Source organism: Sorex fumeus, unplaced genomic scaffold, assembly GCF_029834395.1.
Source record: "Sorex fumeus unplaced genomic scaffold, SorFum_2.1 ptg000122l, whole genome shotgun sequence".
Lineage (NCBI taxonomy): Eukaryota > Metazoa > Chordata > Mammalia > Eulipotyphla > Soricidae > Sorex > Sorex fumeus.
Window position 1 is genome coordinate 61,978,741 of NW_026606179.1, and position 22,518 is coordinate 62,001,258.

Here is a 22,518-nt window from a genome sequence, read left to right on the forward strand (position 1 = left end):
GCCTAGAGAGGGGCCGGGCCTCACCCCCGCCGGATTCCTCAGCCCAGGAAGAGCTTAGAGCAGAGGGGCTGCACCTCCCCACCCTCTCCAGGGCTATCCGGGCCCAAGGCCCCCAGTAAGCCCCCAGCTCCCGCCGTCCTGCCCGGGCCAGGACACCTGCACCTGTCACTGGTTTGGTGACCTCACCCACCTGAGGATGGCCAGTCCCCAGACCCTGGGTCCCAACAGCCAGCTGAGGGGGTCCATCTGGACTCAATCAGGGGGTCTAGAGGGTGGTCGGGGACCCCCGGCAGGCCCTTCCCTGCAGCCCACCTCCCCGGGGAGATCACATGATCCCCACAGTCCCCTGGCAGGGGTCCCCCCCCAGAACCAACCTCCTCCTGACCTTCCAAATCTGCCTGAGACGGGCAGGCGGGCAGGAGGTCAGGAGTCTCAGGGGCTCAGAGTGGCTTTGTGCCGTTAATCTGGTGGCGGTGCTGGCGGCCCTCGGACCCTCATTAACTGCATCAGCACGCATGAGTGGAGTCCAGCTGCCGGCCTTCCAGCGTCAGGCATCGCGTGGGGTCGCGGGGCCGCTGTGCCGAGGTGTATGGAGGGCAGACCTGGCGGGGAGGCTGCGGGGCACGGCCGGGACACGCACCGGGCCGCGGGGCTGGGGACAGAGAGCAGGGGGCACGCGGCGTCTGCTTCAGACGGGTAATGCACGTTTATTGAGAATTCTCTTCACCGACAATGGTGAAATCCAACCCCGAATTACAAAACAGGATGGCGGGTGATACTTAGAAAAATAAAGCCAAGGTCTCTGTTGCGGACCGCGCGGCGGGCGTGGGGTCCGCGCCAGTCCTCGGGAGGCGAGTAAAAAACCGCATTCCATCGACGCAAAAATAGCTTCGCTTAGTTCAAGTCTTTAAAGTGACTTTCCACAATAAATAGAGAAAACGGCCCGAAGGGGCAGGGCCCCCCAGGCCCCGTCCCCAGGGGGCAGCGGGCGGGTCACCTGGCGGCCCGCTCAGAAGGGGCCCCCGGGCTCTTTGGCTCTCCCGGTCGGGCCCTCCGAGGGTCACACCGAGGGGGTCTTGGGGGGGTGGCCCTGCTGGGCCAGCTGTGGGCGCTTCACCCGGGGCTTCCTCCGCTTGGGCCGGCTCTTGGCCTTGTTGATCTGCACCACGAAGAAGGCCAGGACCACCATGGCCCCCAGGAAGGCGAAGACGGGGATGGTCTGGCCCACCTCCTGGTTGTAGCGGCCGGGCATGATCCCTGCGGGACAGCGAGGGGCGGTCAGGAGGCCGGGGCGCAGCATTTCCACGCCTCCCTGCAGGGCTCAGACGGACCACTGCTCTGTGTGTGTGTGTGTGTGTGTGTGTGTACGTGTACGTGTCTGTGAGGGGACACTGCGGGGTCTGACACTGACCATTTCCATGTACTTCTCTTTGCGCGCATGTGTGTGAGCGTGTGTGTGAAGGCAGACTATGGGGTCTGAGACTGATCATTCCCACGTGTGTGTGCGCAGGGTGTGTGAGCGTGCGAACGTGTGTGTGAGGGGAGACTGCGGGGGTCTGAGACCACTTCCACATGGGAGTGTGTGCGTGCATGACACTGTGAGGTCTCGGACTGACCTCCTGCTCACTCCCTCACGCGTGTGCTGCATGCGTGTGAGGCCCTGCCGGCCCCATGTCCGCGCTCCTGCTCGGCAGAGCCCCGGCCTGGCTTGGCGCGCGGCCCCGGCGACCCTCGGGCACGGCACGGAGCAGACCCGGTCAGGCCCGGGCGGGGGGCGGGAGGGCTCCCGGGGCTCCCGGTCTGGGCGGGCGCAGGAGGCGCCGTGCGGGTCTGGCGCTCGAGGGACGCGTCGGGAACTGACCTCCAGGGATGTCCCAGGCGCCGCTCTCCCCGGGCGACAGGGGCCGCACCTGCGGGCGACTGGACCGGAAGTTCGGAAATGCCACTTTGTCCAGGTCGATGGACAGCAGCTTCTGGTGCTTCCAGAGGTTGCTGGGGAGCGGGAGGCAGAACCAGCCGTGCTGAGCCCACCCAGGAGACGGGCAGCGGGAAGGGACGCCGCCAGCGGCCCGCCCCCAGACAGAACCTCGCCTCCCTCCCGCCCCTGCCCAGCAGACGCCCTGGGCGAGGCTCCCTCTGAGTGGCAGGGGCGCCCGGCCTCCCCCGGGACACACTGGCCACTTGCCCTCTGCAGGCAGAGCCCAGGTGGCTCGGGGCATGAGCTCAGACGCGGGGGATGTGGCGTAAGGGAGGCAGCCGGGGGCACGGGGTGTCGAGGGCGCCGCTCCGGGAGCCCGACGTGGCTGCCACACGCCATGCGGGAACCGGGGCCCAGCCGAGAGGCTGCTGCCCGGGAAAGGCTGGCTGGGCCGCCACGCCAGACCACGGCGGGTCACCGGCGCGTGCGACCCAAAGCCGGCCACTCGCCACCCACGTCTGAGCCAGGGCAGGTGACCAGGGACTGGAGTTCCAGGAGGAGACGCGCTGAGGAGCGGGACCCCACGGCGCTCAGGGGCTGCACACGGCCCACCACCCCGGCCCTCCGCACCCGCCCGCAGGACCAGCCCCTGCTCTGACACGGCGAGGGCTTTCCCGGCCGCAGTCTGCTGTGGTGGCTGACGGAACAGCCCCGCGTGCCTGAGCGACTCCGCTCACAGGGACAGACCCCCTTCAAGCGGACAGGCCCCCTCACAGGGGCGAAGACTCCCCTCATGGGGACAGACCCCTCTCCGGGGCAGAAGGAGGAGGGGGGACACCCCCGCGGGCCTCAGGGTGGACCCAGGAAGGCAGCCACTGGGCGTGGCGGCCACTCACCTGGGCGCCGTCTCGTTCAGAGGCTGCGGCTTGGCCCAGGACAGGTGCGGGCAGGCGGGCAGGGCGCGCGGCTCGGGGCCTCCCAGGCGGGCCTCGAGGACCTTGGAGTAGCGGTGCAGGTGGTTCCCTGGGGGGAGACGGCGCCCGCGGGCGTCACACTCGTCTCACTGTGTGACTCAGGCAGACACGCTGGTGACTCGTGTCTCCTCCCTCCTCTCCCGGCCGCCACGCACGCGGCACCTGAGCGCCGAGACTTAACCGGCAGCACTCGGGAGTGAAGCTGGCGACTCAGACTAGCACTTGCCAGGGCTCCCGCAGAAGCTGCTCCTGCCCGGGTCCGGGCCCACAGCCAGCAGGCCCACAGGCCCGGGAAGGCAGGTCCACTGTTGCGGGGAGCAGAGGGGACCCGGGGGGCTGGGCGGGTTCCTGGCTCCCGGGAGCCGAGTCTCCTGCCCCAGGGGCCTTCTGCGGAGTCAGGGGTCCTGGGGCCCTGAGCGGCAGGAGGAGGCGTGGCCGCCTGGGGTGCGGGGGGCTCACCCTCCATCCGCTCTGGACTTGCCACGCCGGCGCCGCTGGGGGGACGCTGGCGGCTGCCCGAGTGGCTCAGGCTGGGCGGCGTCACCCCGTAGGCCGTGAACTGCAGCAGCGCGTCCAGGAGCCAGAAGCAGTCTGGGGACAGCGAGGCCGTCAGGAGGCTGAGGCCATGGTCGGCCTGCCCCCAGCCCCGAGCCGTGCGGGGTCGCTTCGGGGTGGCCAGGGCAGCGGGACCCCAGGAGTCTGAGCCCCGACAGGCGCGGCCACAACGCCCGCACTCACCCTTCTGCCGGTGACTGTCGTCCAGGCAATTGGAGTCTCCGTACAGCACGATGCGGCCGCCACCCTCCGCCGGCGTCTGGTAGAGTCCCAAAATGGGGACATTCTCGACCATGGCCGTTTCCTGCTTCAGCACCTCCAGCCCTGGGCGCAGCGAGAGGAGCGGGGAGCAACGAGCCTCGTCCGGGCCGCCCTGCCGGCACCACCACCCCTCCCCCCGCTCCCGCCGCCAGCCCAAGCCCAGCGACCCCATGTGGGCCTGTAAGCAAAGGGGGCCAGGGGTGGCGGGGAGGGGGGGTCAGGTGTGTGTGTGTGGCCAGCAACGTGGGGATGAGGGCCACACCCAGCAGTGCACGTGGGGTCAGACCCCGGGCCTTGGACACGCCGAGCTCAGAATCCGGCCCGGAGCTGTCCCCAGCAACCCGGCCTCCAGAATTCACGTGTTCACAGCCCCCACAGCTAAGGCATTCAAAACACGGAGCCGGCGCGGTGACCAGTGGGGAGGGAGCATTCCTGCACACGGCTGTCCCAGCATCCCTGGCTTCCCATATGGTCCCCAGGAACGATGCCTGAGCACCGAGCCAGGAGTCTGCCCTGAGCACCACCCAAAACCAAAATCTTGAAACCACGGTTAACATTTTCCCAGAATCTCAGTGCTCTGGAAATCGTAAAATTATTCTATGATCAAACACATTAATACTGGGCTGGAGAAATGGTACAGCAGGGAGGGGGCTTGCCTGGCCTACGGCAGGCCTGGGCTCAACGCCCAGCATCCCTTGAGCACCACCAGGAGTGAGCCCTGAGTGCGGAGCCGAAGTAAGTGCTGAGCACCATCAGGTCTGGCTCAAAAACAAAACCGACCAGAAGAACAAAACTCCACCAACGGGGCCCAGAGCCAAAGCACGGCGGGGAGGGCACCTGCCCTGCACACGATGAACCCAGGAGTGACCCCAGTGCACAGAGCCAGGAGTGAGCCCTGAGTACCGCAGGTGTGACCCCCAGACCAAACCGAGACCAAGCCAAAGCAACCCAAAGAGCCGCCTTCAGGCGCATGGGGAGGGCCCCTCACCTTGGTCCTTGAAGGTCTGTGTTATCACGACGCCCTCTTCTGGGAACTTGGCGATGCTGCACCCAGACGCGTAGTACACTGCGACAAGGTAGCCAGAGTTAGTCCCCGCCCGGGGCACCTGGGTCAGAGTGCAACGCATTCTCCGGATGGTGCTTCTGGAAGCTGCCCCTCGTCTCCAAGAGGGGTTGCTACGATGGCCTGATCGCGAGATGCAGCTACCTCAAATTCCCAGTTTAAAGAAGGGTCCTGAGCAGATGGCAGAAGCCTGAGCTGCCAGGCTTGGGCCAGTAATAAGAACGCCTAAGATGACCCAGGGACTCTGAGCCAGGCTGTTTCCACTCGGGGCGCCCCGGAGTGGGGCGGGTGAGAGCCCTCCCCACCCAAAGGGACCCAGCCCCGGCAGCCGACCTCCACTACCCAACCGCCGCCACGCTCCAGGCCACTTTCTGGACCACGCATCCTAAGACACTTCCTACCCTTTTTCATAACTACTACACCGTGTCTGACGGGGTTCAGAGGGCAGGCAACAAATCAGAGAGAAATATATACATAAATGCCTCTCGGAGAGCCCGGCCAGCTACAGAGAGCGTCCCCCCTGCACGGGAGAGCCTGGCAAGCTTCCCGTGGCACATTCCTTATGCCCAAACCAATAACAATAACAGGTCTCATTCCCCTGACTCCGAAAGAGCCGCCAATCGCTGGGAAAGACGAGGAAGGGGAGGCTGCTAAAACGTCAGGGCTGGGACCGATGGAGACGTTACTGGCACCCGCTCGAGTAAATCGAACAACGGGATGACGGTGATACAGAAAGATGCTCCAGAAACTCGGCCGGGGCAGCGGCAGGATGGGGCGTGCAAGGCGGCGGCACACACGAGCGTGTCACAGCAGGAACCCGCGGGGGCTGCCCAGAGGGGACTCGGAGGGAAGGGCCGGCTCAGTGGCCCCGAGACGCCGCGTGAAGCATCGGACGTGGGCGACAGAGGCGCCCGGAGACCAGGCTGGCCGAGAACGATGCCGGTGAGGCGGCCTCAGCGCTCACCGAGAACTGTCCCGTGACGGCCCAGCCGGGCCGAGAGCACGGCGGGGAGGGCCCCAGCCCGCCCAGCCCAGCTTACTCTCGTGGTTGGCCAGGGTGAAGTCCCCTTCGTACAGGCCGTCGCCGAATCCCATGTTCCACACGGCCAGGAGCTCGTTGAGAGCCGGGACGTTGGCGCCCCCCGTGTCCGGCATCCACCACTGCCTGCGAGAGCGGGACGTCACCACTCGCACCTGCGTCTGAGCGACAGCTGCCTTGGGACGCGCTCGGCTTGGGGCCCCGGGGAAGGTCAGCGAGGGGGGGGCGAGAGGGGCGGAGCAGGGCGGGGCCTGGCAGAGCCACACCAGGGGTCACAGGCCCCGCGGAGCGAAGCAGCAGCAGAAGCAAAGGCTTCCGTCTCTGCTGGGGCCACGCGGGGGCTCCTCCTGGCTCAGTGCTTTGGAAACCATCTGGGGTGCTGGGGACCGAACCCAAGTCAGCCGCGTGCAAGGCAAACGCCTCCCTGCTACACTATCGCTCGGGCCCCAAGCCTCTCGGTTTCAAAAAACCCCCAATGTGGGGCTGGAATGACAGCGCGGGGGGTGGGGGGGGCGCTGGCCTTGCACGTGGCTAACCTAGTTCGATCCCTGGCACCCCACACAGTGAGTGCCCTGAGCACCGCCAGGAATGATTCCCGAGTACAGAGCAGGAGTCAGGCCTGAGCATGGCCAGTGTGGTCGAGAAAACCACGAGAGCCAAATGCAGCAGGACGCCGGGCTCCGAGGAAGGCGCTGGACGCGCCTCTCGGGAGCACAGGGGAGGCGCAGACACAGAGCCGGGTCCAGCGGCAGAGCGCGGGCACGGGCACACGGCCAGCTCCCCCGCCCCGCCCGGTCACACGACCCCAACACGGTGCCACAGTACCTCGTGTTCTCGTCGTAGAACTTCACCTTCCTCATGACGGACGTGTTGTACCAGTCGCTGAACACGATGAGCGAGAGGCCGTTGTCCACGTCCCGCCTCAGCTTGGCCACCTCCTCGGGGAAGTACTCCTCCTCGCTGTCCACCAGGAGCAGGGTGCCTGCGGGCGCCCGCGCCCAGACTCAGCGTGACGGGGAGTGTGACGGCCCGCAGGGACTCACGTCGAGTGCTCCCCGCATCAACCGTGCTCCCCCCACCCCCGAGGGAGCCCTGCGCGTCCTCAGGCCCCAGCAGTGACTCGCCAGCATTACTTAGGAGACCCCCAAGTGAGACCAAGATGAACAGGCCCCGCGCGTCGCATCGGCCCCAGCACCAAACACCCGACCCCTCGCCCCGCCCCCCCCGCTCCTCACCGTACTGACTGGCGTCGAAGCAGGTGAACGGGGACCCCAGCACCTCGACGAAGTAGCCCATGCTCCGCAGGTGCTGGTACATGTCCCTGAAGTTGGTGTGGACGTGGTCGCCGTTCCTGAGGGCGAGGACAGCGCGGCTAAGCTCCCACGGGCCCGCCCCGAGCAGCCCCGCCGGCCTCAGTGGGGGCTGCAGGAAGGCCGTGAGGAGAGGCCGCAGGGGGCCGGGGAGGGACGAGCCCCGCAGTGGGCGCCCCTGCCCGCCGCCGGCTGCCGGCCTCCCGTCCCGTGCTCTCCAGACCGCTGCTCCGGCCGGGGCGCGGGCGGCTCACCAGTCGAGCGGGTCGTTCTTCATGCGGAGGTTGTCCCGCGGGAAGTAGCCGGGCGGGTAGCGCAGGTTGTGGTACTGGTCCCAGAGCACGCGCTTGCTCCGCGGCGGGGCCGGGATGATCTTCACCTTCACCGGCAGCTTCACGGTCGACGTCTGCTCCGCGCCGTGCTCCGACTGGAGAAAACAGTGTCCTCTGCCCCACCCGCCCAGGCACCTAAGAGGCGCTTCTCGCCTGCGCCCGCGAGTGCCAACACGAGCGTTTCAAGCGACCAGCCGTGGGAAGGCATTTTTACTTTTCGGAATTTCTTCTGCTCAGAATCCTGAGTCTCGGACAATACCCGAGGCGGCAGAGGGCGCCCGAACCCAGGCCGGGGCCTCGCACAGACATCCAAGTCAGAGAACATGGCACGGGCCCGGAGCCACAGGACAGCGCTGGCCTTGCGCGTGGCCGACCCAGGTTCTACCCCACGTCCCACATAGTCCCTGGGCACCACCAGGAGTGATCCGAGTGCAGAGCCAGAGTGACCTCTGAGCACGGCCGAGTGTGACCCAAAACCCAAACAGAAGTGGCCCGAGGTGGGCCTGCCGGGGCAGGCGGGCACGAGGTGCAGAACCCGACCCAGGCCTCGGGGCTCTGAGCTGCTGGCCGCTGCCCGCCCAGGGGAGATCGTACCTCCATCTCGGCAGGGGAAGCCACGGTGACCATGACGTGGCCCTGGGCAATGCCCTCCCAGGACGCCGCTTTCTTGGTGACCGAGATGGAGATGGCCAGGTAGCCCGACCACGGCCACAGCACGGGGGAGTAGGAGAAGGCGACTTCAATGTTGTCCCCGTTCTGGGGCAGGTAGGGCTGCCAGTCGGGCTGCGGGGGAGAGGGGACAGGAGAGGGCAGTCAGGGGACACAGACGGGGGACCGGAACCAGCCTCCGGAGCCGAGGACCCTGCACTGAGCCCAGGCGTCTCCTCCACACACTGAGGGCCACAGCTGGCGGGGGAGGGACCTTGTTCTCTCACGGCTTCTGCTGTCACGGGGCCGCACCTGGCAGGGCTCAGGGCCACCAAGGCGACCTGCAGATGCAGTGGGGGAGCGGGCCACACGCCCGGGGGAGGCAGCCGGCCTGGGGAAGGCCGGCCCGCAGAGGCCACCAAGGCCCTGGGGCTGCTCCACTCCAGGCCTCGGGACAAGCACAACAGGCCCCATGGCAGGCAGCACTGCGAGTGTGCTGTGTGGCCCAGTCGGGAGGGGGCCCCAAGAGGAGGCCCGTGGGGACAGGCGCCAGCTGAGTGGGGGGACAGGGCCTGGACACTGACCACAGCCTGAGTCCGGGTCCGAGAGGGAAGTCAACGTGAACCAGAGTCCCGAGCAGGGAAAGTTGTAAGTGCAAAGACTTCAACAAGCGGCTTATAGTCGAAAATCCAGATCGTTCAAGCCAGGGGAGAGAGGGAGCAAATGAGGCATCGAGCCTACGCGTCAGGAGCCCGTCGCTGAAAAGCACTAGGGCACCAGGGGGCCGCCAGCACAGGAGAGACTGAGCACCCGCCCGCCGGACACAAAGACGCAGACAGGAAAGACCGAACACCCGCCCGCCGGACACAAAGACGCAGACACCACTGCTCCACATCAGGGCTGGGAAAGATGCTGAGAAACCACGGCAAGGTCAGGGTGGGGTGCCGGGCCGTGTCCACCCTTGGTGCTCTCTACACAGCAGCAAAAATTGAGACAAAACTCAAGCACGGACCGTCTTCGTGAACCCAAAGGCCCGTTTGCGTTTGTTAATAAAATAGCTGCGAGCGGGCCCTGAAGCACAGGCGGAAACGGGAGGCAGAATTCAACGTGGCAGTCCGGCCGGGAGGGGCCCCCAGAGGAGGCGCCAGCTGAGTGCGGGGGCTTCACCTTGTCCACGACTCGGCCCGTGACGCCCATGCCGTTGAGGATGGTGACGTTGACGATGGTCGGCATGCCTCCGTAGTAGAGGGGCTGGGAGCAGTAGGGCCACATGTAGGGACACTCGGTCAGGTCGATGTAGCTGGGGCTCAGGCTGGAAGAGGCGCGCGTCAGACGGCGAGCAAGGGGCCCCCGCCCCCCGCCGCCGCCTCCCGCCCCGCGCGGCGCACCTGGCCTGGGGCTTGTAGCTGCTGAGGACCTGGTAGGCGCGCAGCAGGTCCAGCTTGCCGTGGCCCTGCTCGAACATGTTGGCGCCAGGGAGCCGGCGGGCGGACGCGGTCAGCGCCTGCTTCATGCTGGCCGGGTTCACCAGCTCCCGCTTCTGCACCGTGCTGCGGGGAAGCGCGCGTGTTCTCAGCGCGTCCCGCCCCGCCGCCCCGCCCCGGCCCCCGCGGAGCGACACTCACCTCACGAGCAAGGTGACGGCACCGGCGACGACCGGCGAGGCCACACTGGTCCCCGAGAGGGCGCGGCAGCCCCCCTTCACGCCGGAGCCCCTCACCCCGGCGCCGTAGGTGACGATGTCCGGCTTCACGCGGCCGTAGCCTCCTGGGAGCTCCTGGGGACGAAAGCGCCGGTTCCACCCGCATCTCCTGCGGCCGTGCAGGGCACAGGGTCGAGACGCAGGGTGGACGCTGGGCACTCAGACGCCACACACGCCCGGGAAGGGAGACAACGGCCTGGGGGGTGCCTGACACTAACAGCAACGGTGCCGTCCCGTTTAGATCAGCGGGCTTAAGCTTGTGACATGCCGGCCTACAGGGAAAAACGGATTTCTCCCTTACCGATGTCACAAGCAAGAGGCCAGCACGTGTTCGTGTTCGAAGGGCGGGCGTGTGGCTCTGCATGAGAGGCCCCAGGCTCCGCTGGGATCGACCCAGAACCCATCCCGACCACTGCCCCTTGCGGCTGCCAACCAAAACGGAAGTCAGGACAATTCAAAAACAAGGTTAAGGGGGTGTGGTGCCACCAGCAGGTCAATCTGTACCTGTGAGGCGAGTGCATCAGCAGCCTGATGGCGCCTTCAGACTTCCAGATACCCCAAAATTGCTGCTGTGCCTTTGGCCAGACCCCAAAAACTTGGGGCAAAGTTTACCAAGAAAGTAAAGAGCCAAAAGTTAGGTATGTGGGAGACACACCCACAAACCACCTCCAGCTCAGCTATATAATTGGAGGCAAGGCCTCTTTGGGTCCTGATTGAATTGCTTAATGGCCACGATCCCAGAGACTCAGAAACAAATCTCGGAACCCAAAAGCTTTTGGCAGAAATTCATCCTGTTCCTGCAGTAGGTTACCGGTGCTGGGCCAACCCAGGTGGAAATAGGTTTCGTGCCTTGGCCTCTTCCCCCTGGCGGCCCAGTGGCCGCCATCCTTCAGAGGCCACTGGACAGTCAGGTTTGGGCCCCCAGTGACGAGACACGCAGGGCCTCTCGGGATGGGGATGGAGCCAGTCCTGTCCTCCCCACCCCAACGAGACCCCAAGTCATCACCCATGAACAGCCTCTCTGGCTCCTGGTCAAGCTGCTTAACAGCCATGATCCCAGAGACTCAGACACAAATCTCAAAACCCAGTGGCTTTTGGCAGAAATGCGCCCAGACCCCACAGTATGTTACTGTTGCTGGGCCACCCCAAGGAGGAAAGGGTGTTGTCACTCCACCTGTTCCCTCTTGGCGGCTTGGTGGCTGTCATCCACAGAGGCCATTGGATAGTCAGGCTTGGGCCCACAGTGACAAAACTTGCTGGGCCTCACGGGATGGGGGGGAGCCGGGCCTGTCCTCCCCACCCCAACGAGACCCCAAGTCATCGCCCACGAACGGCCTCTCTGGCTCCTGATCAAGCTGCTCAACGGCCATGATCCCAGAGACTCAGGAGCAAATCTCGAAACCCAGTGGCTTTTGGCAGAAATCCCTCCAGATTTAAGTGTTAAAATTTCGGAATTTCAAAATCGCGTGGCCCTACTGCAGCCACACGACATCATATGTTATTCATAACCAGCAATAGAACACAAATTGTCTATTGTTGCCTTTTCAGCAGATCTGAGTGTTGGGGTAAAATCTCAAATTAATAATGGTGGGTCTGGGGGCTGGAGCGACAGCACAGAGGGTAGGGCATTTGCCTTGCACGCAGCCAACATGGTCAACACAGGTTCGATTCCCAGCACACCATATGGTCCCCTGAGCACCGCCAGGAGCAATTCCTGAATGCATGAGCCAGGAGGAACCCCTGAGCATCGCCGGGTGTGACCCAAAAAGCAAAAAAAAAATAATAATGGTGGGTCTGGTGTCAAAATATTGAATGTGATCAAAGTAGAGAGAGAGTAATGTGGAAATCATCTGCCCCCCAGGAAGGGGAGGGTGTGGAAGGGGGATATACTGGGGTTGTTGGGGGTGGAGAATGGGCACTGGTGAAGGGACGGATGTTTCACTGTATGACCAAGACTTAGACCCAAAAGCTTTGTAACTGCTCTCACGGTGATTCAATAAATTATAAAAAATGAAAAAAAAAAAAGTAAGGTGGAATTCATGCACAATTCAATTAGCCAATCAGTGGCTGAATAAATAGCAGTACTCCTACAAAAAAAAGAAGGTTAAAATGGGGAGAAGGACTCACACCACCAGGCCTGGCCCCCCGTCTGAGGAGGGAGGAGCTGGTAGCCAGGACACAGGCGGGGCCCCGAATCAGGCGAGCCTTCAGCACTGTGGTGGAGGAGCGGCCACCAGCCGCAGGGCAGTGACACGCTCAGGAAGGACTGTGCCCAGACTCGGGAGGCCAGTCCTGAGGGCGAGGAGGGTGAAGGGTGGCAGGGCGATCCCGTGGCAGGGCTGTCGGGAGTCCCCAGCCCCTAATGGCCAGACCGTGGGAAGCACGCTGAGAAACAGGTGCGGAGACAGGGACCCCAGTCTGAGGAAGGAGGCGCCTACCCAGGTGGTCATTCCCCTCGAGGAAAACCGGGCGATGTTGTCCTCAAAGTCGATGCCACCAACTCCGATCACGTCCATCTGGTCGGCGGGGTTGTTCAGCGTGCTGGAACGGCATGGGAGGAGCACTGAGCAGTGTGTCAGAGGCCGGGCCCCATGGCCCGACTTGGTGCCACCAGCACGACCTGCCCGTGGGGCCATGAGTGGCTGAGGCCGAGCAGAGAAGCTGGGACACGTCTCCCCGAGGTGCGGGCAGCACCTTCCTCCAGGAGGGCCGGCGCGGAGAAGGGCAGTGCCAGGTGCAGCCCAGGACAGCTGAGCAGGGCAGGCGCAGGCTGGATGACCAGGCGCTGCTGATGGGGCTGTCCTCAGCACTGCCCAGGCCAGGAGGGGGTCGGGGAGGAGGCCGGGCCCCGCAATCCAGCGGGCCATCCCCACCACAGGTCCACGGCTGCCCTGGCCTGAGGGCGCTGGGCAGGGGCCAAGACACCACGAGGCCCAGAGGGGAGCTGAAGCGTCTCTGGGACGGCCACGTCTGGGTGGGGGAACGGAGCCTCCAAGAAAACGCCAGGTCTCTGGAGATGGAAACTGAGAAGACAAGTGTGGGCAGCCGGGAGAGAGGAGAAGGGCAGCGAAGCTCCAGGCAACAGGCAGGGCCCGAGCTCGAGGCCGAGCTCAGAGGCCGAGGGGCTGCGGGCCCACCAGTCACCTCGGCCCGCCTGCCTGCAGGAAGCGGGCAGGAACCAGCTGGAAAACAACCTGCTCCGGCAGACACGAGCGGAGGAGGAGGAGGCAGGCCCTGGTGGGTCGCCCACTCTCGCCCCACGGGCACAGGGATTCACAACACAGGCCCTGGGCAGGACCCGACACCCGGGGAGACAGATGCCCGCCAAGCAAGCACGAGGGGTCCCAGCCCCGCCCGGCAGGGCCAGGCCAGGAGCACCGTCTCCTACACAACGGGCGTCAGGACCGGGCCTCACCTGCTCCCCACACGGGCACATCAAGGGGAGCCCCCACACCCACACGCACCCAGGGACCCCGCACACGCAAGCGAGAGCACGCAGGTCTCCGCTCGGCGCGACTGAGGCACATCAAGGACAGACGCCACCTTCTTTATCCTTTGTGGGGGCCTCAGAGCTGCTGTCGAGGACCACCGTGCTGGCCCCCAAGCCCCCGGAAGGAGGCGACCAGCAACCCCTGTAAAGGCGCTTCCACACCGGAAATGGCATCCTGTGCGGTGTGGAAGAGAGAGGAGGGAGAGGCAGACGCCCCAGCACCTGTCACGGGGGAGGGGCACGCCTGACGATCCTCAGGCATCACTCCCGGCTTCCCAGCTCCACACTCGGGGATCACGGTCTGGGGTTCTGGGGACTGAACCGGCGGCCACGTGCGGGCCGATGCGCTCCCCGCTGCTGGGCTCCGCGCCCGCCGTCGGGCTGGGACCAGCGCCCGCTGACTCCTGTTCCCCACGCTGGTTCCCTCACTTGCTTCCCTCCCGCCCCGCCTGTCCGAGGGGCCTCCTGCCTTCCTGGCGCTGACTCGGGACCGGGGGCTACGGGAGAAGTCACGGCTCTGGCTGAGCAGTGACGCCAGAGGGAGGAGCAGCAACCCGACAGGCAGCAGGAGGGAGACTTGCCGGGGACGGGCGGCACGACACCTGCGCCCAGTCAGGCTCCACGAGAAGCAGTGGGCCGCCCCAGGCCCAGAGAGGCAGACAGACCGACAGAGGAAAGCGCCCGCGGGCAGGCCCCCACACTCACCCGTACAGGGGCCCGTCATTGCCGATCGCAGACACCATGATCACGTTGTTGGCCGTGAGCTCCCACACCTGCACGACAAGCACGGGGCTCCCTGCGAGGCCGTCCCACTCACGAGCCCCAGGGACAGCCCGGAAACGTGGCCATAGCACCGGCAGACACACGGTCCGCTGTGCCGAGTCGGGCCGGTGTGTGTGCTGCAGCCAGCAAGCCCCCCCCGCCCCCCGCGGGTTCCTACTCCAGTCACAGGGGCGACTGGCAGCGCCACCTGCTCTCGGGAACCCTCTCACACGCGGAGCCCAAGCGCCCGAGTCCCTCCGTCCAGGGGCAGGAGGCCGGGGCGGCCGCCCCCCACCCCCCACGCGCGCGCAACAGACCTTGTCGACGAAGGGGTGATCCATGAAGTCGGGGCCGCCGATGCTGAGGTTGAGCACGTCGATCTTCTTCAGGATGGCGTAGTTGAAAGCGTCCAGGAACCAGGACGTGTAGGATACCTGGGCACAGCCACACCGGCCGGGAGGGAGGGGGTCAGTGCCATCGCAGGGGCGACGGCCACGTCCGCACGCAACGCAGCTGCCTGGCAGCAAAGCGCAGCCGGAAACTCCGGGAGCGGCCGGGGTCCAGCTGGCCGTGCGAGGGGCCGATCGGGGTTTGAGCTCCGGCCTCCCAGGTGGTCCCCCAGCACTGCCAGGCATGGTCCAAAACAAAAAACCAAACCCTTCAGAAATCAAACCCAGGAACTAACAGTGCTCTGGAGAGAATGCTCCACCAGGACATCTAGGCCCTTGGAACTGGACTGGGGGAAGGGCTGCGTCCCCAAGCCTCAGGGGCCCCTCGCCGTCACTGGTCTCCATCATTGGTTTTCTTACGCGTGAACAACAACAAGAAGCCCAGTCAACAAGGAGAAGACAGGAGAAATGAAGAAAGGACCCCGGGGATGCTCAGGAAAGCAGGTGAGCAGCAGCAGGCAGAGGCAGGGGGAGCCGTCTCCGGGGGAGGGGCTCTGGGCAGGGTGGAGGCCGGGGGAGCCATCTCTGGCTCCGACACAAAAACTACCGTGAAGAGGCAGGGGCTCGGAGCTGGGAGCGCGCAGGCCTGCAGGGCCCCACCAGGCAAAGGCAGCACACAGAGACGCGAGGAGACGGGAGCCCTGGGCCGTCCAGAGCGCAGCCTGGCAGCGACCCGGGTTCCCGAGCAGGGCAGCGCCACTAAGCAGGGTCAGTGCCAGAACAGCACCGACAGCACGGCCGGGGACCCAGGGCAGAGCCCCGCTCCCGGCGCTTCCTGTTCCTCGCGGCACTGCCCACCTGGCTGTTGGTGAAGACCCTGAAGATGTGGAGTTCTGCGTCTGGAGCGAAGCCCTGGCACTCCCGCATGCTGGCGATCACGCCCGCCACGAATGTGCCGTGGCCCAGCCCTGTTGACGCCAGGAAAAAGAAGTCAAGGTACATCTGCCGACCCCGCAGGTGCCCTGCCACCCTCCACCCCCTGCTCCTGCCCACGCTCCCCCACCCCGCCCTGCACGCCCCGCCCACCGTCATCCAGGGTGCGCTCGTTGGTCCAGTTGGTTCTCTCCTTGACATTCTTGAAGTGAGGGTGCTTCTCGCTCAGCCCGGTGTCAAAGACGGCGACCTTGACGTTAGCACCTGGGTCCCAAAGCAAGCACAACCAGGTTCCGTCTCTGGCCTCTGTCCCTCCTGGGCCCCTCAGCGCAGGGTCAGGCGATGCCCAGGGCCCAGCCTGGCCAGAGCCAGACTCAAGGGCCAACAGAACAGCTCTGACCCCGCAGGAACAGCCCGTGCCGGGACACAGAAGGCAAGCGGCTGAGTCGCGATCCGGCACGGCAGGCGCCTGCGACCAGGGCAGGGCCCGAGGCCGCGGGCAGCCACCACCGCCCAGGGGAGGGGAGCGGGGGTCCAAGCACACACCTGTGTACCCCATCTGCCACAGCACGTCTGCCTGCAGCGTCTGGGCCACCTGGCGCGGGATGGCTCTGAGCAGCCGCCGGCTGGAGTGCCTCCCGGTGGCGTGCCAGAACCCGGAGCCCAGGGAGAGGCTGGCCCGGCGCAGGGGGCGAGACGACGGCCACTTCTGGCTCCAGCGGGTCTCGTTACAGGGTGCTCCCGAGTCAGCTAGAGCACAGACGAGAAGGTTAGAGGGACCCCGACCCTGCTGGAATGACGGCAGCTGGATGCCACAGGACGCCATTCATCTGGAACTTTCTAACCCACGTCAGGCAGAGAAGAACGGATGAAACCACGTTTCAAACAGTAGATTGGGATGCTAAAACAGAACACTCACCCTTTTTCATCAACAACCTGCTCTCACGGAACCAGCAGAGGAAAGGTGGCGCGAGATGCATGCACACGTGAGTCCACACACACACACACACACACGTGTGCGCACGCCTGTGTACACAGTGGCAGCTGCCCTGCTCTCTGGCCAGCAGCCACAGGCCCTCTGCAGCTGTGTGTGCTCAGCGTCCGCAGCCCATCTGTGAGGACTTGGCCTTCGCCAGCGGAACTGCACCGTCTGTGACGGTGAGCGAGGTCACATTTTGATTTTATTGGCAGAAACCCAACGGTGCCAAATAAAATCTGGCACGCTGAGCACTGAAAAACATCGATTTCACTATCCGTAAATACCCTTTTTTTAATGGAGGGAGAAAAAGAAATACCACAAAGTTTTTCCTTTTCACCGGCCCAAGACTAAATTATACTAAGAAAAACCAATTCCAATCAGTGTTAAAAGCCAGGCCGGCGCGCGGCGTCGAGAGGCCCCATGGGCACAGCAGGCCAGCAGGAGTTCCACCCAGCTCTGCGGAGTCCCCACAAGCACTGCTGGTGTGGCCCCCAAACAAGACGACCAACCCTCAAAGTAAATAAAAAGCAAACTTGCAGTAATAAAGATTTGTTGGCGGAACTGAGCCACACCAGTGGTGCTCAGGGATCACTCCTGGCGGCACTCAGGAGACCATACGTGGTGCTGGGGATCAAACCCGGGGCTGGCGGCATGCCAGGCCACACCCACGCAAAGTAAAGAGACCTGGGAAACAGCCGTGGCTCCACCGGGCAGCTGTCCGCACGGGCCAAGTGAGCTGCCCGTGTTGATCCTGCTCTTTAAGTCAACAGTCTAAGGTAGCTCTGGAAGTTCTTACGGAAGAACAATATTGAGAACCAGGGCGGGGGCTGCGGTCTGTTCCATCCGGCCTGAGCAGCCCAGGACATCCAAAGGAGGGGTCCAGCCGGGCTTCACCCAGGAAGCGCCGTTCAGAGAAAGAGGCAGGTACCCAGGGGAAAGCCAGGCCCCCGGGAGGAGAAGCGGACGCGAAGTCCACGCAGAGCAGGGCTCAAAGGCAGTGGATGCCCCAGGCACCCTGAGAGTGGCCGAGGAGGATAGCAGCGGCGGTCGGCACCTGGTCTACCTGCGGCTCCACACGCTTCCGTCTGAACAGCTCGAAACCTCTCTTTAAAAATGTCTCTACAGGGTCGGAGCGCTAGCACAGAGGGCGGGGCTTCCCCTGCACTCAGCCGACCCGGGTTCAAGGCCTGCATCCCACACGGTCTCGAGCCGCGCCAGGAGTCATTCCCAAGCGCAGAGGCAGAAGGAAGCCCTGAGCACTTCCAGGAGTGGCCCAAAAACCAAAAACAGAAAAAAAAAGGAAAAACACACAGAGGTTTCTGCCAAGAAAACATTCCCAGTCGATGCGCCGGAGGACGGGCAGGGTCTCGCCGCAGCATCCGGCTCCCGGGCCGTCTGCGGAGACTCCAGGAGGCCCCGTGACCCGAGCCTGGGAGCCAGGGTGGGAACCCTTAGGCCATACTCACGCTCAGCGAACTTGAGGGAGCGCAGGACCTTCCGCTGGGGCGTCACCCGCTTGATGTTCGGGTGCCCCTCGAGCGTCCGCAGCCCCACCTTCTGCTTCTCTTTGATTTGGATCACCTCAAAATCGCTCGGGTAGTCGCTGGACGGGTTGTCGCGAGGTAGGATTCTCCAATTGTCTATTTCGCTGCTCTTCAGGGCACTTGAGATAAAGGAATTTCTAGCTTTGGCTGTAAAGTATCCGTTGAAAGCCACGATATATTCTGAAATCGATAACCACACGGAAGTCAGACCTGGCGCACGCGTACGGAAAGCATCTTCTCTAGAATTTTCCTAGTGTCAGGATGGCCGAGTGGTCTAAGGCGCCAGGCTCAAGAATTTTCCCAGTGAAAAAAAATGCAGTGACCCTGGAACCTCCCACAGAGCTCAGGAAGCAGCAGGCGTGCCAAGACGCCCGGCCTCACTCCCAGCAGTGACAGCGCTCCAAGCTGGGCACGGGGCTGGTCTCCAAACGCTAAGGTCAACACGAGTTTGAGTGTCCGGCAAAGAAACCAACTTTCCCAACGGGGAAACTCTTCAGAGAGACAAAGGGTCCATCGGCAACTGCCACACAGTGCCAGGGGGGCCGCTCTGGTGCAGGAGGGTGGCAGGAAGGCGGCAGAGTGACGGCACGAGACCCACCAGGAGCACCACGGAAGAGAGTGCCGGGCAGAGGCAGGCAGGACAGGAGGGGAACTGGGGGCCGGGTGGAGGAAGTGACCACCGATGAAGAGATGGGTATCGGAACTCCGTGGGCCTGGAACCCAATCACGGATAACTCTGTAAATCACAGTGCGTTAAAAAACTCTGCAGTCTGTGCGTGTGGCAGGGCTACGCCCTCCAGAGTCCGGACCCGGGGCAGGTGCTCGCGGAGAACACGGCACCCTGCTTCTCACAAGCAAGCCTCTCGGTGCCACGGGCCCAAGCCACGAACCTGGCGCCACAGAAAGACGAGAAATGCTTCTGTGCGGAAGCTATTGAAACTCGGAGGCCCCTGAGGCCGAGAAAGTCCGGGGCCTCGAACGCAGTCAAGCCAGGTTCACTCCCCAGTGCCACCCAGTCCCCCCAAACACAGCCAGGTGGCCGGGAAGCCCAGTACCAAGGGTCCCTGTGCTGAATCAACAGCCTACCGGGAGGAACCTCCAGGTCTCCTGGGCTTGTGAGGCCCCCCAAATAAGCAAAATCATATTTGGGGTCCTAGACATGGAAAACAGCATCACGGCCTAGAGGACTAGCACCAGAGCACTGAGCACCTGCTGTGCAAGCATCTGGTCCCGAGTTCAAACACTGGTCCCCCACATACGCCTATGAGCCCCAGCAGCACGCCAGGGAAGGGGTGAGAATGACCACAAAAGAGGGGTTGTGACCAGTGACCAGCAGCAAGCACTGCCCTGGCAGGCCCGACCGGTGCAACTTGCCTGGCCAGCCGAGTGCAGCCCCGGAGAGGGGCACAAGGTACCACGGCCAGGGGGCATCGCCCACCCTGAGGCCTTGGCCAGTGCAGACACAGAAGCACCGTGACTTGACATATGGGGGCTCAGCCTCCAGCCGGGGCCCTGGCACCTCCAACAATGACAGTCGGGAGAGAGGCGGAAAGGCAAAGCCGGCGGCTCGCACAAGGTCATTACCGTATTCCACGACCGTTGAGGAGAAGCCCACCTTCAAGGTGAGGTGGGAGCAGCCGGGACAGGAGGCCTTCTCGAATGCGGTCTTCCCCAGCCGGTCACCCAGGTGCTCCTTCCCCCAGAGCAAAACCACGAGCAAGGGCAGCCAGATGTTGACGAGCTTCATGGCGGTGACTGTGGTCAGAAAATTGCATAAATTCAAATCACACGGTTTCCTCCCCTGATTAGTTCATTTTCGTTTCAGCTGGAGGCCGAGACATCACTGACGAGCCGTTCCAAGTCTGTCCAACCCAAAGAGCGTGAGACGTCACGGCCTCCCGTGGCCGGGCCCGAGGAGCGGCTTTCATTTCTTTCTTCGTTTCTTCTCCATCTTGGCCATCAGGCACGGCTCACTCCGGGCCACACAAGTGAGTCCTCCGAGCCATTGGCGCCACACAAGGTCGTCCCGGGGCTGGGCAGTCACACTGCGAGCCGACCTGCAAGGCAAAAGCAGCGCGTGGACACGGCGTCAGCGCGCCCAGGCTGGGCCGAGACACCAGCATCTGACAGCGGGGACGGGTGGACAGCCGGGGGCATCCCAGCGCTCCGTGTTCATCCGGGTCACTCTTCCCTCTTGCAGGGACACAGACCAGTAAGGCAGACGAGAACAGCGGAGAAGCCGCGGGTAACAGAAGCCCCCGACACCCTGGCAGCAAACCACAGGCAGCAGCCGGCTCCTTCCTTCCTCCCGTCTCCGTTATCTGAAACCCTTCCTCCCCGGACCTTTCCCCAGACACGGCCCATAGATTTCACCTTCTCAGGCAAACCCTTTTCACTATAAAATACTTAAAATCAAATCAACTTTGACATACACGTTTAACACCTCCACAGGAAACACTGTGTTAACATCATCCCAGCACGGGCTGGAGCCATGGGGGTGGGGAGGGGGGCGCTGGCCTTGCTGGGTTTCTCCCCGGCATCCCACGAGGTCTCCCGAGCACCGCCAGGAGTGATTCCAGAGTGTGAGCCGGGAGTCACCCCCGAGCATCACCGGTGTGGCCCCAAAACCAAAAATAAAGCCAAATCAAATCAGTCCAGCGAGGCAGGGGAGGCAGCGGAAAGGGCCAGAATCGGGGGTCCCGGGAGTCCAGGCAGCGGCCCCCAAACAAGAGCAACGAGAGCCCTCGCACGACACCTTTCCAGATTCTGAAACGCATCCTGCCAAGCCCATGGAAACAGTTTGGAAAAATACTTGCCATTAATCTTTACAGAAGCTTCAAACAAGAAATCTCAACTCTGCACGTTATGAAATCAGATCATCTCCGGAAGGGCTAAGGCCCGGCACCGACAGGAAGTGGCTGGTGCGTCCACTGTGCGGGCAGGCGGGCCGAGGGGCGCCTTCCGCACCGAGGCAGGCGAGGAATGTCCTGCCCCCCACGGTCACCCCGGAACCCGGACCCCAGCGGGGGAGCACGACTCAAAGGCCCGGAGAGCCCTTGAGACTCCTCGGCTTTCCGGTGGCTCAGGGCATCAGACCGCTGCTCAGAGACTCCCCGTGTGCCCTCCTGCCTCCAGGAGAACAGCGAAGGCAGCGCTCCAGGCACGGCGTCTAGCGGACTCGAAAATGTTTACGACCCAGGAGTACCGAAAAGGCCCAGAACTGTTTCAAAATCTGTACTAACTTTCGACCCCCTCCCCCGCTTCCTTCTTCGGAGCAGCACCCAGCGCAGGGTTCCGCCGCGTCCCCATTCCTGCACCTGCGCCCCCACGCCAAGACCTTCTGTCAACCTTGTTCTCAAGGTCAACGCCTCGCCGTCCTTGCTACCGCCTGGCCCTCGCTCTGCTTCGCTTCTCGTAAGACGCCTGAGATGTGCGCGATCACCTGGCGTGTGTCAAGTTCCCTCTGACTTCCTTCGCTCAACGACAGCCGCCCAGATTCACCCACGTGGCCGCGAAATGCATTTCACCTTTTCCCACAGCTGCAGAGGATTCCATCGTGTTTCTAGTCACCCATGCATGTCAACGTGTGGGCTGTCCCCATGTTCCGTCACTGCGCAAAGCTGGGCAGTACCCAGCGACGGGCAGGGATCTTTTCCAACGAGTGATCGGAGACTTGATGCCAAGTGGACACCCCAGGTCATCTGAACGCTCGACCCTCACTTCCCTGAGGAATCCCACCCTGCTCGCCAAGGCCGACCCCGACATTCCCAGCGGCAGCAAGGGGGGGTTCTTTCCCCCCGTACCCGCCCTCGCTGGCTCTGCCCACGTTCCAGAGACGGGCCTTCTCCCCACGCATTATCTCACTGCTGCCTTTCCGAGACGGAGCAGCGCCTCTTCTCGCCTAAGACCTGACCCGAGGCTGCTCTGCGGGGAAGAGTCCATTCACGTTCTTTCCCCACTTTCTGATGTGCCTCTTTCTGCCTCCGAGCCAGGCCTTGTGAACGCTCCCCACGGTCTGGGCATTAGCCCTTTACGGGATGCACAGCGAACGAATGTGTTCCCCCATCTAGGGGGTATCTTTTAGTTCTGGCCCAAATACCTTCTGCCACGTATTGAAGAGAACCTCAGCAGAGGCTCATTTGTTCTTGTTTTTGTTCTCCTGCCTACGGACTCCAAGTCACAGAAGAAATCTTCGAGGTTCGTATCCTGAAGAGTTTGACCTACGTTTTCCTCATGCCGCAGGAGCTCTTTAAATCCCCAGGTCTTTCATTCACGGAGTTACGCTTACGAAGAGCTGGGGTCTTGCCTGCAGCTGGCCCCTGGCACTGTACTGCGGACGGTTCCCGGGAGTGATCCCGAGCAGAGCCAGGGGCTAAGCCCTGAGCACGGCCAGGTGTGGCCCCCAAGCAAAAGCAAACAGACCAAGCGAGCAAAGAGTGGCTTTTGGGGGTTGTGTGAGACGGGCCAGCTGCAGTTTCCTGCACGCCTGTCCACCCACCCCAGAGGCTCCCCCTGCTCGGCCGGACGCTGTCCGGGATCAGGAGGGCTCCTCTGCGGGCTCTGAACTCCGTGCCACTGGTCAGACGTGGCCCTGCATTTCAACACCGCCCACCTGTGGC

General features: G+C 63.6%; 1 protein-coding gene across 1 annotated transcript; it reads right to left on the bottom strand.

The window, feature by feature from the left end:
• Positions 1–682: 682 nt before the first annotated feature.
• Positions 683–19,798, bottom strand: MBTPS1 (membrane bound transcription factor peptidase, site 1). The gene is made up of 22 exons (XM_056135852.1): positions 19,484–19,798; positions 17,822–18,079; positions 15,923–16,126; positions 15,530–15,640; positions 15,302–15,411; positions 14,372–14,488; positions 13,998–14,065; positions 12,241–12,343; positions 9,726–9,877; positions 9,489–9,650; positions 9,268–9,412; positions 8,047–8,235; positions 7,375–7,547; positions 7,046–7,161; positions 6,636–6,792; positions 5,812–5,936; positions 4,697–4,774; positions 3,631–3,771; positions 3,352–3,483; positions 2,815–2,941; positions 1,862–1,992; positions 683–1,257 (listed from the first exon to the last, which is right to left on the bottom strand). Exons 1-22 carry the CDS (start codon positions 19,644–19,646, stop codon positions 1,061–1,063), a joined length of 3,159 nt encoding a protein of 1,052 aa, XP_055991827.1. The 5' UTR covers positions 19,647–19,798; the 3' UTR covers positions 683–1,060.
• Between the last annotated feature and the right edge of the window lie 2,720 nt (positions 19,799–22,518).

What these genes read in the sequence shown, in the direction of transcription:
- MBTPS1 (XM_056135852.1), bottom strand. Translation starts at nt 19,646, where the DNA reads ATGAAGCTCGTCAACATCTGGCTGCCCTTGCTCGTGGTTTTGCTCTGG. An exon ending in CTCAACGGTCGTGGAATACG is followed by an intron (nt 18,080 to 19,483) that starts GTAATGACCTTG and finishes TATCGATTTCAG; the next exon opens with AATATATCGTGGCTTTCAAC. An exon ending in AGCTACAAGCCCCAGGCCAG is followed by an intron (nt 9,413 to 9,488) that starts GTGCGCCGCGCG and finishes CGCCTCTTCCAG; the next exon opens with CCTGAGCCCCAGCTACATCG.